The following is a 15,352-nucleotide window of genomic DNA, read 5'->3' on the forward strand; positions in this document are numbered from 1 at the left end:
CTACTTCTCGTTCTGTTGGCTACAGCTAGGAGAGGCAGTGAGGTTCACGCTCTCTCGGGCAACCCTAAGGATACGTCGTTTGAATCTGACGGTTCTGTAACTTTGCGTTTTCGTCCGGAGTTCTTAGCCAAAAACCAAAAACCTGGACAAGTTTCCCCGATTATTAAGATTCTCCCGCTCACCAGGATTCTTGCTCCGGGCGATCCTGACATGGTTAACTGCCCTGTTCGAGTGCTCAGCAGTTATCTGAATCGTACGGCTTTATTAAGAGCTAAAGAACAAAAGCTTCTGTTTATCTCACTCAACACTGCTCGTAATAAAGATGTGGCTCGGGTTACCCTGGCCAGGTGGGTCTCTACGCTGATACGTCAGGCGTACGACTGGTGGCAAAACAAACAAGTCGCGTAAGGCGAAAATACAACATTTAGTCAAGTAGCTGTCGAACTCACAGAATGAAACTGAACGCAATGCCATTTTTCAGCAAGACCGTATACTCGTAGCATCGTCAGTCCACCGCTCATGGCAAAGGCAGTGAAATTGACAAGAAGAGCGGGGTAGTAGTTGCGCTAAGAAGGATAGCACGCTTTTCTGTACCTCTCTTTGTTTTAACTTTCTGAGCGTGTTTTTAATCCAAACATATCATATCTATATGTTTTTGGAATCAGGAACCGACAAGGAATAAGATGAAAGTGTTTTTAAATTGATTTCGACAATTTAATTTTGATAATAATTTTTATATATTTAATTTTCAGAGCTTGTTTTTAATCCAAATATAACATATTTATATGTTTTTGGAATCAGAAAATGATGGAGAATAAGATGAACGTAAATTTGGATCGTTTTATAAATTTTTATTTTTTTTTACAATTTTCAGATTTTTAATGACCAAAGTCATTAATTAATTTTTAAGCCACCAAGCTGAAATGCAATACCGAAGTCCGGGCTTCGTCGAAGATTACTTGACCAAAATTTCAGCCAATTTGGTTGAAAAATGAGGGCGTGACAGTGCCGCCTCAACTTTCACGAAAAGCCGGATATGACGTCATCAAAGACATTTATCCAAAAAATGAAAAAAACGTTCGGGGATTTCATACCCAGGAACTCTCATGTCAAATTTCATAAAGATCGTTCCAGTAGTTTAGTCTGAATCGCTCTACACACACACACAGACACACACACACACACACACACGCACGCACGCACGCACGCACATACACCACGACCCTCGTCTCGATTCCCCCCTCTACGTTAAAACATTTAGTCAAAACTTGACTAAATGTAAAAAAAAGGGGGGGGGGGGGGGCAGTCAGTCCTTCCTCTCACTTCAGCTCGCAGCCATGAGGCAAGGGCTTGGGCGTCGTCCCTTGCAGTCCTCAAGTCTGGGAGACTCTCGGAGGTTCTCGACTCCGCCTATTGGAGATCAGAGGATGTGTTCCTTAACTTTTATCTGCGTGACGTGGCCAGTCGACGTCAGGATGGGAGCAGCGCCCTACCAGCTCTGGTAGCGGCGGGGCAAGTTTTGCCTGCTTCTTCTTAATGTGAGTACTATACTCTGCCCACCACCTATAGTAGCAATCTGCTATATGTGAGTTGGTAGAGTATATGTAATTTAATCAAAAATTTTAGTAATAAATTTTCATTTGATTAATATACTTACCAACTCACATATCTGAGTCCCTCCCACCTACCCCGCTATATATAGAAGAAAAGGCGGTTTTAAATCGCTGCAAAGGGAATGACAATATGGCGTCGCGTTGTGCGCGCACACACGGGAAGTGCCCTTGGCTATGGTGACCCTTCTAAGGGTCAAGGCCGTTTCTTTTTAAGGGGTGCTTCCCTTGTTAACAAGGTAATGCGTTCAAGCGTCCTAGCACTAAACTATCGTAAATTGCTATATGTGAGTTGGTAAGTATATTAATCAAATGAAAATTTATTACTAAAATTTTTGATTCTTGTGCTCTGTGCACTCAGTTACATCACTTACATCACGTTTTACTTCTGTGTATTCAGGTGGTGAAGACAAAAGCCTATGGCCGACTCAGTCACCTGAAATGTGTCATGCACACGGTGGTACCCTACTTACCCAACAAGGAGGTAGAGAGAGGTGTGTACGAACTGGCGGTGACCATCTTCAACTGCCTGTTGTTTGCTGATGAAAAATGGAACCTCGAGTCTATTACTTTTCCCTTCATTGGCACAGGTATTTATAAACTACTTAAATTGTTTAGATTTTTCAAGTTCCATATCTGTCAGTCAACCCATATATCGATCAATCCATTCATCCATCCATTTCAGCCATATGAGCCGACCCACCCATCCATGGACCCCATCCATTTAATCCATCCACCCATCCATCTAATCCATGGCCCATCCATTTAAACCATCCACCCATCCATTTAATCCATCCACCCATTCATTTCAGCCATCCACCCATCCATTTCAGCCATCCACCCATCCATTTCAGCCATCCACCCATCCATTTAATCCACCCATTTCAGCCATCCACCCATCCAATTAATCCACCCACCCATCCATTTCAGCCATCCACCCATCCATTTAATCCACCCACCCATCCATTCCAGCCATCCACCCATCCATTTCAGCCATCCACTCATCCATTTAATCCACCCACCTATCCATTTCAGCCATCCACCCATACATGTAATCCACCCACCCATCCATTTCATCCATCCACCCATCCATTTAATCCACCCATCCATTTCAGCCATCCACCCATCCATTTAATCCACCCATCCATTTCAGCCATCCACCCATCCATTTCAGCCATCCACCCATCCATTTCAGCCACCCACCCATCCATTTCCGCCATCCATTTCAGCCATTCCACCCATCCATTTGTCCATACATCAGCACACCATGTCAAAGCTGGCCTTGATGCTGAAGTAATAATTAGGGATGCAACAGAATAGTCATACATGTATATATATATATTTTTGTGCACACCTTGCATGGGACTATTAGTGGAGAATCTCTCTACGGTCCTCCCCAGGAGGATCTGATTTTCCCAATAGGCTATCTGTAAAAGGATATTTCACTCTCTATTTATATACCTCTGTTAAGAGATTTTATAATCTTAGAAGAAACTGTCTGCTGACTTGTATTGTTGTTTCTTTCATAACTTCGATCTTTTATAAAAAGAAAATTAAAATAAAAGAATATATGTACAAAAGCGAAGGACAAGAACAAAAGTGCTTGTGGTATCAGGGTCTTTATTTATTACATTTTACCAAAAAGCTTTCAACATATTTATAAGACACACACCCCTGAAGAAGGCCTGGGAACAGGTTGAAAGTTGGGACGGCCACCTGAAATTCTTTGTTTGGCTTTTCTTATTCTTGATTTTGTTATAAAGATAGATAGATAGATTTGAACTGATTATGACGGGCGAAGTGGCGCAGTGGTAAGACGTCGGCCTCCTAATCGGGAGGTCGTGAGTTCGAATCCCTGTCGCTGCCGCCTGGTGGGTTAAGAGTGGAGATTTTTCCAATCTCCCAGGTCAACTTATGTGCAGACCTGCTAGTAACTTAACCCCCTTCGTGTGTACACGCAAGCACAAGACCAATTGCGCACAGAAAAGATCCTGTAATCCATGTCGGAGTTCGGTGGGTTATGGAAACACGAAAATACCCAGCATGCCTTATACCCAACGAAAGCGGAGTGAAGCTGACTATGCTCTCAGAGTATAGTGTGGGGAACCCAAATGGGCAAACAAGCTCACACGTCACCAGAATTTCTGGAACGCTGAAGAAGAAGAAGAAGAATTAACTGATTATGTTTGCAGGTATTTTGGGGCTGCCTCTTGACAACTGTGTGCTAGCCCTGGTGACAGCCTTGTTGATGTTCGGCTACAATCGAAAGTTGACACAGCCTGGTAGACATGTGACTTTCCAGCCCAAACTAAAGGAGGTTCACTTTGTCAACACCGACATCAACAATGTTGTCGAGGCCATCCTCATCGCAGATGATCTGTTCAGTGTTGAAACCGTGGAGTCTGCTCTGCAGAGATTCGGAGCAGGACGGAAGAAATATCGTGGTCCCCATCACGGCTGTGCTTGGTGGGTTGATTCACGCTGTACTTTTTGTTATCCAGTTTTTGGTGTAGTATATGCACTGTTTTCATGTGTTTTCTCTTTGATTTCTTTGAGTTTTAAACATGAATTAATTCACTCATTGATTTGTGTGTGTGTGTTTTTGCGTATTATGTGTGTTTAGAATATATACTTGAAGAACATTTATATATGGCACTGTGCCCCGAGTGCTTTGACCATGTTAACATAAAGCAAGACTATCTGTGCATCCCCCCCCCCCCTGCACACACACATGGAGATCGATGCAGATGCTCTCACCACACCACACCCACCCCCCCCTCCCTCCTTCTCGATGTGACTCCCTGCTACCTCCCAAGCTACCCTTTACCCCCCTTGCCATGTAAGGATTGATCAATGTTCTGTCTGTGCTTGTTTTGTTACAGTGCAACATGCCTAGCTAGGAAGGAGGGTGCTGTCAAGGAAATAGAGTATTACGCTGCCTACGGTATCAGCAGCCCACACAAGCAGGGTGCAGGTCCTCAAGGCACGAGCCGCCAGTCGTCAAAGGAGACCGATCAAGGTCACACAGATCACCTCATTCCAGAGGAGCACAGAGCAGACTATGCTGGAGGCTTTCAACCAGACGATTTGGATCCTGGTCTTCTGGTTTATCCACATCCAGAGAATGCAGATCACGTTGGCGCGGAATTTGTGGGCAGTCCAAGCATAATCGAAAAACAAGAAAGGTATGTTGTTAGAACGTTTAATTATTAACAAAACAATTCACAGATATTTCGTTCGACCTAGCGGTCTTTTAAGTACACTGACAGAAGAACACTTATTATACCCCAAAAAAATTAGCTGACAAAATGTTCAGCCGCTTGCAAGGAAGACACAAGCGAGGCAATCAAATAAAATAACTTAATAATAATTTAACATTCCATCAACATACCTTTCTTGTTTTTTGATTATGAATTTTAGAACGTTGGCAGTCTCTTTGTTTTTGGATTTCAGTCTTGGCGAGGAACCCAGGTTCTCAGATCGTCCCCAAACCAAAGACGCAGAAGGAGAGGCCTCTGATCATCTTGCTGGCTGGGATGACACTGAGCTTGAAGCTGACGTAGCACAGCTGGACATGAAAGATGAGGGCAACTCCAGTCGGCACCAGTCTGATCTTTTGGCCGACGTCAAGGACCTTGATTCTTTTTCTGATTTTGGTCAAGCTTCAGTGTCCCGACCACGATCTGGCTCCTTTGGGTGAGTGTACATTTGTTAAACTTGTATGCAGTTGTGATAAAAATGATTGTCATTATTATTATATTTGTGATAAAAATGATTGTCATTATTATTATATTTTCGGATTCACAACGATTTTCAAGTGTTCTAAAAGGAATTACCGTAAAATCCCAGCAAACGCCCACCCACCCTCCGCACAGATTTCGGGTACAAGTAGGGGGTGGGCGTTTGCTAGGTATACACCCCTTTGCAAGATAAAGTGTCATAACATTTTCACGAGAAAAAAAAAGTGATACAACATGTGATTTATGTAATTTTAATGAAAAATAAACACACCGTTTGTCGACACAAATAAAGATCAACGTTCTGTGATAGAAAAAAAGATGAAGAAAAAACCGGCGAACCATCGAACAGTGTGCACAAATCGTAGATAAAGGAGGCCGACTGTCTTAAAAACATTTTTTTTTTAAAGCAAACAAGGGGTGGGCGTTTGCTAGGTAGTGACCCCTCTGCACAACTTTTGGCCAGGAGTGGGGGGTGGGCATTTGCTAGATACTGGGCGTTTGCTAGGGATTTTACGGTAGGTGGTTTTTTGTAAGTTACCTGTCTGTTTTGACATGCTGCCCTTTCAACTTAATTGAAGACATGCAGTTGACTGGCAGAAATTCTTTGATGATGTTTATGCTTTTTGTGATGAATTCTGGAAGATCTAGTATGGCACTGGCCCTTTAGTCTGCTAACGTATTAAAAAGCCGGCACTGGGTGGCCGAGTGGTAACGCACTTGCGCTCGGAAGCGAGAGGTTGCGTGTTCAGGCCTGGGTCAGGCCGCAATTTTCTCCCCCCTTTCCTAACCTAGGTGGTGGGTTCAAGTGCTAGTCTTTCGGATGAGACGAAAAACCGAGGTCCCTTCGTGTACACTACATTGGGGTGTGCACGTTAAAGATCCCACGATTGACAAAAGGGTCTTTCCTGGCAAAATTGTATAGGCATAGATAAAAATGTCCATCAAATACCCGTGGGACTTGGAATAAAGTAAAAAAAAATCCATCTCACACGGCATTAAGTCTCAGGAAACATGAATACACGCATGCAGGAAAAAAAAAATATGGGTAGCGCCGTATGTATGGCAGCTCGCTTTCCCCGGGGAGAAAGCAGCCCGAATTTCCATGAGGGTAACCTCACTGGACTGTAAATCTTATCCAATCCAATCCAATCCAATCCACAACATATATTCATCATTGATAAACTGCCTGCAGAACAGTGGCTCAGTTTCTCCAAGATGTGGAGCAGTGTGAACAAGAAAGTGCTTATCTAGGTGGGACCCAAGTGCTGATCAGTCGGATTGATGGAGATTGAGATTTGGTTGAGTTTTCAACCAATCCAACCCCTGATGCTTCAGGGTCCCTCCCAGTTCGGCACTTTTTAATGCACACCACCCCAGATCTCTTATGTGGGATCTTTTACCTATTTTTCAGTTCATTACATTTACTCTTTTATCCCAATGCTGGAAAATTTGGGTCGCTTCCTCACAGCTAGGGGACAAGGATACCGTCTCTGAGTCTATAAATAAAGTTGTAACCTGCGTGTCCGTTCCTGCTGGGATTCGAACTTGAGTCCAGCGCTCTACCTACTGAGCTACCCGACCTACCTATAATTCAAAACACAGACCAGCTTTCAATTTCTCAAGAGGGGGCTGCTCTCTCCTTTTTTTCCAGCGAAACCAAAAGTTCTCCGCCAACAGACGGTGAGGATGCAACCCCAAGTTCTTTTCGCCGCAGCAGATCACTGGACGCTTACAGTGCTGACTATTCAGGCGAGGAAGCAGAGGGCCCAGCAGAAGCTGAAGCAGGGGGGACTTCACTGAGGGAAGCAGAGGGCCCAGCAGAAGCTGAAGCAGGGGGGACTTCACTGAGGGAAACAGGTGATCAAGGGGAAGGCTCCAAGGGTAAGTGGACATGAATGATTTAATCAGCAGGTTTCATATTTGACAGTACAATGACCCCCACCCCCCCTCCCATCCTCTTTGAAGACTCCCTGTTTGAAGACCACATTGAACCCTACCCCCTTTTAAATCCAAAGCTTACCTCCATTTTAAGATTTGTTCCCTTTTAAAAGCTGACTTTTTTTTCCAGATTTTGGAAAGTCTTCAAAGGGGAGTATTTCTCTTGAGATACATGTATAACTGTGGCAGTATTGAAGATTATGTGTTGTACATTTCTATGTTTAGTGGATACTGTAAATGTCAGCAAAAAGTACAATAATACCCTATTTTTCCCGCAGAATACGGCTGTGCATAATTTTGATTAAAAACATGCAACGTAAGAATTATCTCCTTTTAAAACTTTGTTTTAACATATTTACCTCTGTAAATTTACCTCCATTGAGACGACCTTCTTTTCAAGACATGATTTTCTCAGAATTTTGAAGCACTAAGCGCATCACATCATGGAATCATGTGTCGTACAGGCGAAACATTGGACGACGGCAGCAGTGACAGTGAGGAGGAAGGAACAGACAGTAACTGCCCGGTCTGTCTGGATCCCATCAAGAACAAGAAAAAACTGCCCTGCGGTCACACGTTCTGCACTACCTGTGTGGACTGTGCCATGGCCGTCAACCCTAAATGTCCAAAATGTCAGCGCAACTTTGGCATCATGGAAGGAACCCAGCCGAAAGAGGGTAGCATGACATACACAGTCAGTCGTCATACGTCCCTGCCTGGCTATGAAAGTTCTGGAACCATTGTCATTCAGTACTTCATTCCTGCTGGAGTACAGGAGGTATTTACAGTTCAAGGCTGCTGTGTTCCACTGGGATATATACTGTTTGCCTGTAGCAATTCGTCTCTTGGTCAAAACGCCAAGACAGTATTGTGGAATAGGGCAGATGATGTATAGTGTTGAAAGCCTTTTCAGTTTTAGGTATTTGAATTATAGATGTAAAGAATAAGGAAATCCCAGTTTAGTGAGTTCTATACAGGAGAAATTAATTTTGAACTGTTATGGTTTTTTTTTTATTCTAGAGTTTAAATGTTACACTACTTCTATTCCAAGCATTTTCAAGATGCACGTGTGATGAGGGCAAAGTTTACCATGATATGAAATAAGTTGTGGCATTTTGCCAACTGACAACAACAAAAGACATTCCTAGCTGACGTGACACACCTATCATGAACATTACAACCGCAGGGGAAAACTTTCCAATGGAAGGGAGGTAATTGACATTAGGGGTGTTTCCCTGTGATACAATGCTTTCATAAAAACAAGATCAGCCACTAAAGCATTTATCAAGCCTTATTTTTTTTCCAGGCCTGCCATTACCAACAAAAATTATCCAATGCAAGGGAGATCATGTATGTGAGGCGTTTTTGCTGTAGTCAGCAGGTTCGATAGAAACAAGACCAGTGACTAAAATGTTTTGTATTTTTATGTCGCCTTATTATTTTTCTTCTTCTTCTTCTTCTTCCATTTCAGGCCTGTCACCCCCAGCCGGGTCAATGCTACAACAGCGTCCAGCGCACCGCGTACCTGCCTGACAACATGGAGGGGAATGAAATACTGAAGATGCTGCGTAAGGCCTTTGACAGCCGCCTGGTATTCACCATAGGCCATTCTGCCACCACTAGGACCACTGGTGTCATCACCTGGAATGGCATTCACCACAAGACGACCACGCATGGTGGGCCTGACGGGTGAGTGGTGATATCAAGTAACAGTGGAACCCCCCTTTTAAGACCTCCAAAAAACTGAGAAAATCAGGTCTTAACAAGGAGGGAGTCTTAAAATGGGGTTATGTTTACAGAGGTTATGAACAGAAAATGTAAAAAAACAAGATCTTGAAAGGGAGATTCGACTGTAATGACATACTATACTGACACATGCCAGGGGCGGAGCAGTTAAGCCCGAGGGGGAGGGGGGGGTTACAACCTGGGGTCCAGGAGTTGGTAGAGGTGGGGTACCGTGGCAAGACCCTGTTTGGGGGGTCTGGGGGGCAAAGCCCCCCTGAAGCTGAAGAAGTTTAGCTATCTTGTAAACAATTTGTGGCTTATCCTTGATTTTAAACATGATCAACTGGTGTCAGCAGCCACTCATGATTTCTTTTAAAGTTAGTATTAAATAATGGCAATTTATCTTCCATGATGTCTGCTCCCGACATCATACAGTATGGTTAGAAGAAAGACATGTCGCATAGGAGTGGCAGTTAAAACTGTACAAAAATGATACTGATTAAACAATTAACACTTCCCCCGGCTTTAGAGACAGAAACAACAACAAAATTCACAAACTTTTTTTTTTTTTTTTTTACAGCTGGGGGGGGGGGGGGGGGGTGTTCCGGAACCCCTATAACCACCCCCCTAATCCGCCCCTGCATGCTCAGCCTGGGTGACCTTAAGATTAATTTTCTACTGCTGATATGTTGAAATCACAGAGACAAACTTCATTCTCAAAATTCTTTGTCACTTTTTTGGGAGACATATAATTATGCAGAATTTTTACGCCATTACTTTTCTTTTCAAACTTTTTTTGGGCTTTTGACGTCAGATATTCCACTCCAAACAAGAGGGTAAAAAAGAAATGTCTTGTTTTTTTTTAATTTTAATTAATATTGTATGTCTTAAAGGTTCATTCTTTCTTTTGTTAGCAATCGTGTTCTCTGCAACAGATCTGTTGAGGCTTTCATCACGTTTCTGCTTTAAACCCATGCCAAACTGCCTGGCTGCTTCCTGTTAAGATTTGAATATTTGTTTTTTGATTAATGTTTTATGTGACAATTATGTCAATTTGCTTAGTCAATTAAAAAAACTCCCACTCTGCACAGAAAACAGCCGTGTGTTTTCTTTATTAATCTATAGTATATGTATATGTTATGAAATGGGGTTTTATTTTATTTTATTTCTGTTTATTTTATTTTTATTTCATTTTACTTTATTTTATTTTATTTTATGTGGGGTTTTTTGTTTTTGTTTTATCAATTTTTATTTTTTTATTTTTTTTATTTCTATTTTCAGTTTTGGCTACCCAGACCCAGGCTACCTGAAGCAGGTGAGAGAAGAGCTTGCTGCCAAGGGAATTCTTTCTCCTTGAATGGTTACATACTTGCTGGATGGAACAGATGCTGCAATAAATGTCTGTCCAACAGAAACTTAGATTTTGGCTTTTATTGCTTTATTTTCTTTATGAATGTGCTGAGTTGGTGGCTACATCTTGTCATTGTCAGTTGCAATATTTGTGTTGGAATTCTTTTAAAATTCCAAATATTTTTTTCATTCACAAATTGGGGTTGCAGTTTGTTTTATTTTTTTTTTTTTTTTTATTGGGGGGGGGGGGGGGGGGTGGTGGGGGGGGGGTTGGCAATGAGGGGTGTCATTTGTTTGTTTTTGGTTTGTATCTTGTCATTGTGAGTTGCAAAACATTTTATTATCAAAATGCTTTGAAAATGCCACACATTTTGCCATTAACATTCTTAGATTGTATTTGGTTTGCTTATTGCGTTCTTTTTTTTTCTTTTACTTTTTTGGGGGTGCATGTGTAAATTGTCATTGTCAGTTGCAACATTGGTGTATCAAATCTTTCACATGCCACACAGTTTGTCATTACTACATTAGTACTTGAAAGTTGCATTTTATTTGTTTGTTTTTGTTGTTGTTGTTTTGTAGTTGTTGTTATTGTTCTTGTTCTTGTTGATTTTTTCTACGATTTCTTTGTAATTACCTGGTCTTCAGCCATGCAACAATTGTTCTTAAACTTGCAGAATGATAGAGATCAAAGAGAGAGGTAGTTCACTCATTGTGAAAGCTTGTGAGTGTGTCTTCGTGTTTGTCTGTCTTTGTGTCTGTCTGTCGATGTGTCTGTGTGTACTATGATGGTTACATTTAAAGAGCCTGTTGGACTGACTATTAGGGTTTAACGTCCTCTTAGACCAACTGGTCTATATTGGGACAGGTATTGGTAATACACTGAAGATATGGTGTGATACTTTGATTCGAACAAGCCCGCTGTGGCTGTCTTCTTCGACACACCAGCATTGGGTTTGTCTCGTCAAAGTATCGAAATACGATCATGATAATCAGAGACGAGAGATGATGCATGCGTGTCTTCGTGTTTTACAAGCCCTGAGACTTTCGCTGTGAACGTGGGATCTTTTTCGTGCGCATGTGTGCACACGGGGGTGTTCGGACACCGAAGAGAGTCTGCACAAAGTTGACTCCGAGAAATAAATCTCTCGCCGAACGTGGGGATCGAACCCACGCTGATAGCGACCAACTGGCTACAAAGCCAGCGCGCTACCAACTGAGCTACGTCCCCGCCTGTTGGAGGGTGGACAGAAGCAAAGACTTGAAACAGTTGCCTGAATTGGCAGAGGTATGAGGGTTACTCTGTAATGTTTTCGTTGCATGTGTTTTTTGCAAATTGTCTGATATGATTGCCACCTCTCTTTAGAGATTGTTTATGAACTTTGTTGCCATAGAGTTTTGGGATGTCCAATGAATTGCCTTTTCTATTCCTCATATTTTTAATTTTTTTTATTGATCTTTGAGGGTGGTTTTTGTTTTTTGCTTCATTGTAGAAAGTCGGATTCTTTCTTGATTTTGTCAATTGTTGCAACTCATTATAATTAAAGATAATTACGTCATAATTTTGAAAGTACTAATTCTCATGGGCCATTTTTTGGTTATATCCACAACTTGCAGGACCCCATGACCCAGCATAATTGACAGACCCAAGGTGAAGGCCATACAGATTGTGGGGGGGGAACCAGAACTTCTGGTTAGAAAACTAATGGAAAAAACATGTGGAAACTTGAATTGCTTTGAAAGATTGATCAGCACACAGAACCCCTGTACAACCTAACCCAGCTGCAGCCACTCACTTTGCAAAAGTATTTCCTCAGTTAAACGTCCTCGCATATGATACGCACATGCTAAACCGCGTGCATGGGAAACATGTTTCACCCTTTTCGATTATTTTTCCCGCAAAAACAGCGACAGATTCCCAGTCACTTTCAACTTTAAAAACGAGAAGCGATTACGTCCCTTTGGTTAAAAACATGACTAAATAATACATTTGACGCAACTGTGACGACACTTTTCTTAATTCTTTCAGGGGCGGAGCAGTTAAGCCTGAAGGGGGGGGGGGGGGGGGGGTTACAACCTGGGGTCCAGAGGTAGACCCCTTGTGGGGGGTATACATGGGCATCTCTCTCTCTCTCTCTCTCTCTCTCTCTCTCTCTCTCTCTCTCTCTCTCTCTCTCTCCCCCCTGGATATTTGTTCTTAGGTCGTGCTGTTAAAAAGACTGAGAACATTGTACAGGATCCCACACACCTGGCGAGCTGTTTGTTTCAGCCTCTCTCTCTCTCTTGGGGGGTCTGGGGGGCAAAGCTGAAGAGTTTTAGCTATTTTATTAACAATTTATGGGGTATCCTTGATTTTAAACATGATCAACTGGTGTCAGCAGCCACTCACTATTTCTTTTAAAGTTAGTATTAACATTTTTTTTTTGGACAGCCGGGGGGGGGGGTTCCAGAACCCCTGTAACCCCCTCCCCCCCCCCCCCCCCCCCCCCCACCCCCCACCTAATCCGCCCCTGTCTTTTCTGAAAGTGTATTTTTCACGTGTTTTCTGACCGGAAGTTTGAGTTCCCCCCACAAATGGGAAAGCCGAGACTAATAATTGTGGCCACAATATGTGCTAATTAAGTCCCAAACCCTACCACATGTACAAGTTGTGGATACATGTACATGTCATCTTTTGAGTGAGAATGGACTACGGTAGCTGCCAGACTTGACAATTTTGGTTCATGTGACTTGATCCTTACTTTTATTACTACATGTAGCATATGTTACCATGATTATTTTTGTGAGTATTTCTAATAATCAGTTGTTGAATGTGAGTATGTTTAATGATTAGTTTCCTTTTATTGAGCAAACTGCACAAAGTCAGTAGCCCAACTCAGTATTGAGTTCACATCTTTGACACATTCAAGCATGATTGCTTTTACAGATCATGATGTAGGACACTGTATGTCAACACATTTGTGCCTGATTTAATTGTTTTAAATTTTTTTATTGTTCAGCTTTTTGTCAGTGATTTATTTTGTTTTAATGAATTAAGACTTCTGTTGCATTTTTGATGATGTACAGTTTTGCCTACTGTGCCTTATTTCTGGATTTGATTTTGAGTAAACTTTGTTTGACAAACCTGCACCCTAGTATAGAATGACATGTCTTTTTTTAGCAGGAGTAAGTTTCTTTTCCTTACGAAAGATGAAGAAAAAATGGAACGTCAAGAGTATGAGTAACTCGCGGGGTTGACATACAAGCAACACAGATTCATGTACATAGTTGTTTTTTATGAAGAAGGTGTTATGTGATGTATATATCACTTGCTAACAACCATACTTTTATTCTCTCTCTCTCTCTCTCTCTCTCTCTCTCTCTCTCTCTCTCTCTCTCTCTCTCTCTCTCTCCACCCACCCACCCTCTCTCTCTCTCTCTCTCTCTCTCTCTCTCTCTCTCTCTCTCTCTCTCTCTCTCTCTCTCTTCCCTGGATATTTGTTCTTAGGTCGTGCTGTTAAAAAGACTGAGAACATTTTACAGGATCCCACACACCCGGCGAGCTGTTTGTTTCAGCCTTTAATTGCCATTAGTCACGCGGTTCTGTACAATCAAAGTCAGGTCCTATTGATTTGGACAGAGTTTTTATCCACTAGCAGTTCAGATGATGTCCACGCGCTGCGGATCTGTTCAATGATTCTGACAAAGTGCTGTGCAATACTTTCTACGTCCATACTGTAGTCAGTACTGTTTTAGTGTTAGGGAGTTTTAGTGTCAGGGAGTTTTAATGTTAGGGAGTTTTAGTGTTAGGGAGTTTTAGTATTGAGACTAGCGGAACAAGTTCATTGTATTTTTGATTTTCATGTCTAAATATTTTTACTTCTGTTTATTTCAGCTTCTGTGATTTCTCTGACGATAATTGATGTGTACGTGTCTTGTGTGTGTGTGTGTGTGTGTGTGTGTGACTGAAGCTTGATGTTAGATATTGATTATGTTGTTAATGTTAGTGTATGTATTTTAATTGATGTCGCTGAATTTATTTCTTTTTGATAGCTGCGTATGTTGGGTGTGCTTGGCTAGAGTGAATGGAATGAAAACCGCATCTGTCAAAACGAATTTCGAAACTTGGGCAATAACATATTCTGTATTCTGCATTCTCTCTCTTTTTGTTTGTTTTCATGTATGTGTGTCTGTCGAAGCATTGTTTTTTCATTCTGCAGCAAAACATTTTACTGCATTCAAATTGAAATAAAGAATGCTGCAGTAAAACGGAGTTGTTGTTGGGGGGGGGGGGGGGGGGGATACAAACGCTACTTTATAAGAACATTGGTTTTTCTGCAGAAAAACTGTCTCAGATTATTCCAAACAAAATGTTAATTGCAACAATGCCGCAGAAAAACATGTTAACATCATGCTGCGTATAAGACATTCATCGAAGTGCTGCAGAATAAGTTTTTTTTCGTCTCATCCTCACCTGGTTAATTGCGGGTGTCCTTGAAAAGAGGCGACCGCGCGCGCATGTGTATAACAGTCATGTGCGTTTATTAGTCTGTGTGTGTGTGTTTAATTAAGAGAGTGTGTGTGCGCATGCGTACATGTGTGTGTGTGTGTGTGTGTGTGTGTGTGTGTGTTTGAGAGAGTCATGAGTGTGCGTACATGCATGTGTGCCGTGTCGTGTGTGTGTGTTTGTATGTGAGTGTGCGGCGTGAATGTGGCCCTCCTCACCCAACCCATGTAAACACACACACACACACACACGCTCTCTCAGTCTCTCTTTCGACTTTCAGGCTCATTCTCTCTCACACACTCACACACACACACACACACACACACACACTAACACACGCTTATGCACGTACGCACACTGACGCACACACACACACACTCTCTCTCTCTCTCTCAAACCCGCACACACACGTACACTGGCACACACCACCAAATATATTCCCCTGCAGCGACTTCTTAGTAGGAGTTACTTCCCCTGGACCCAACATGTTTACAAGTGCAGACCGT

At 42.2% G+C, this 15,352-nt stretch overlaps 1 protein-coding gene across 1 annotated transcript in view; it reads left to right on the plus strand.

Moving 5' to 3' along the window:
* LOC138982967 (uncharacterized) overlaps positions 1-10,590 on the plus strand; it is a 31,700-nt gene extending 21,110 nt beyond the window's left edge. Inside the window, exons 7-14 of the mRNA XM_070356360.1 lie at positions 2,011-2,200; positions 3,803-4,076; positions 4,493-4,795; positions 5,064-5,306; positions 7,002-7,231; positions 7,753-8,066; positions 8,760-8,977; positions 10,295-10,590. Of these exons, the coding sequence (XP_070212461.1) occupies positions 2,011-2,200; positions 3,803-4,076; positions 4,493-4,795; positions 5,064-5,306; positions 7,002-7,231; positions 7,753-8,066; positions 8,760-8,977; positions 10,295-10,370 (1,848 nt within the window). The 3' untranslated portion in view covers positions 10,371-10,590. The remainder of the gene's footprint in view (positions 1-2,010; positions 2,201-3,802; positions 4,077-4,492; positions 4,796-5,063; positions 5,307-7,001; positions 7,232-7,752; positions 8,067-8,759; positions 8,978-10,294) is intronic.
* Positions 10,591-15,352: the final 4,762 nt, after the last annotated feature.

The sequence above is a fragment of the Littorina saxatilis genome, linkage group LG12, assembly GCF_037325665.1.
Source record: "Littorina saxatilis isolate snail1 linkage group LG12, US_GU_Lsax_2.0, whole genome shotgun sequence".
NCBI lineage: Eukaryota > Metazoa > Mollusca > Gastropoda > Littorinimorpha > Littorinidae > Littorina > Littorina saxatilis.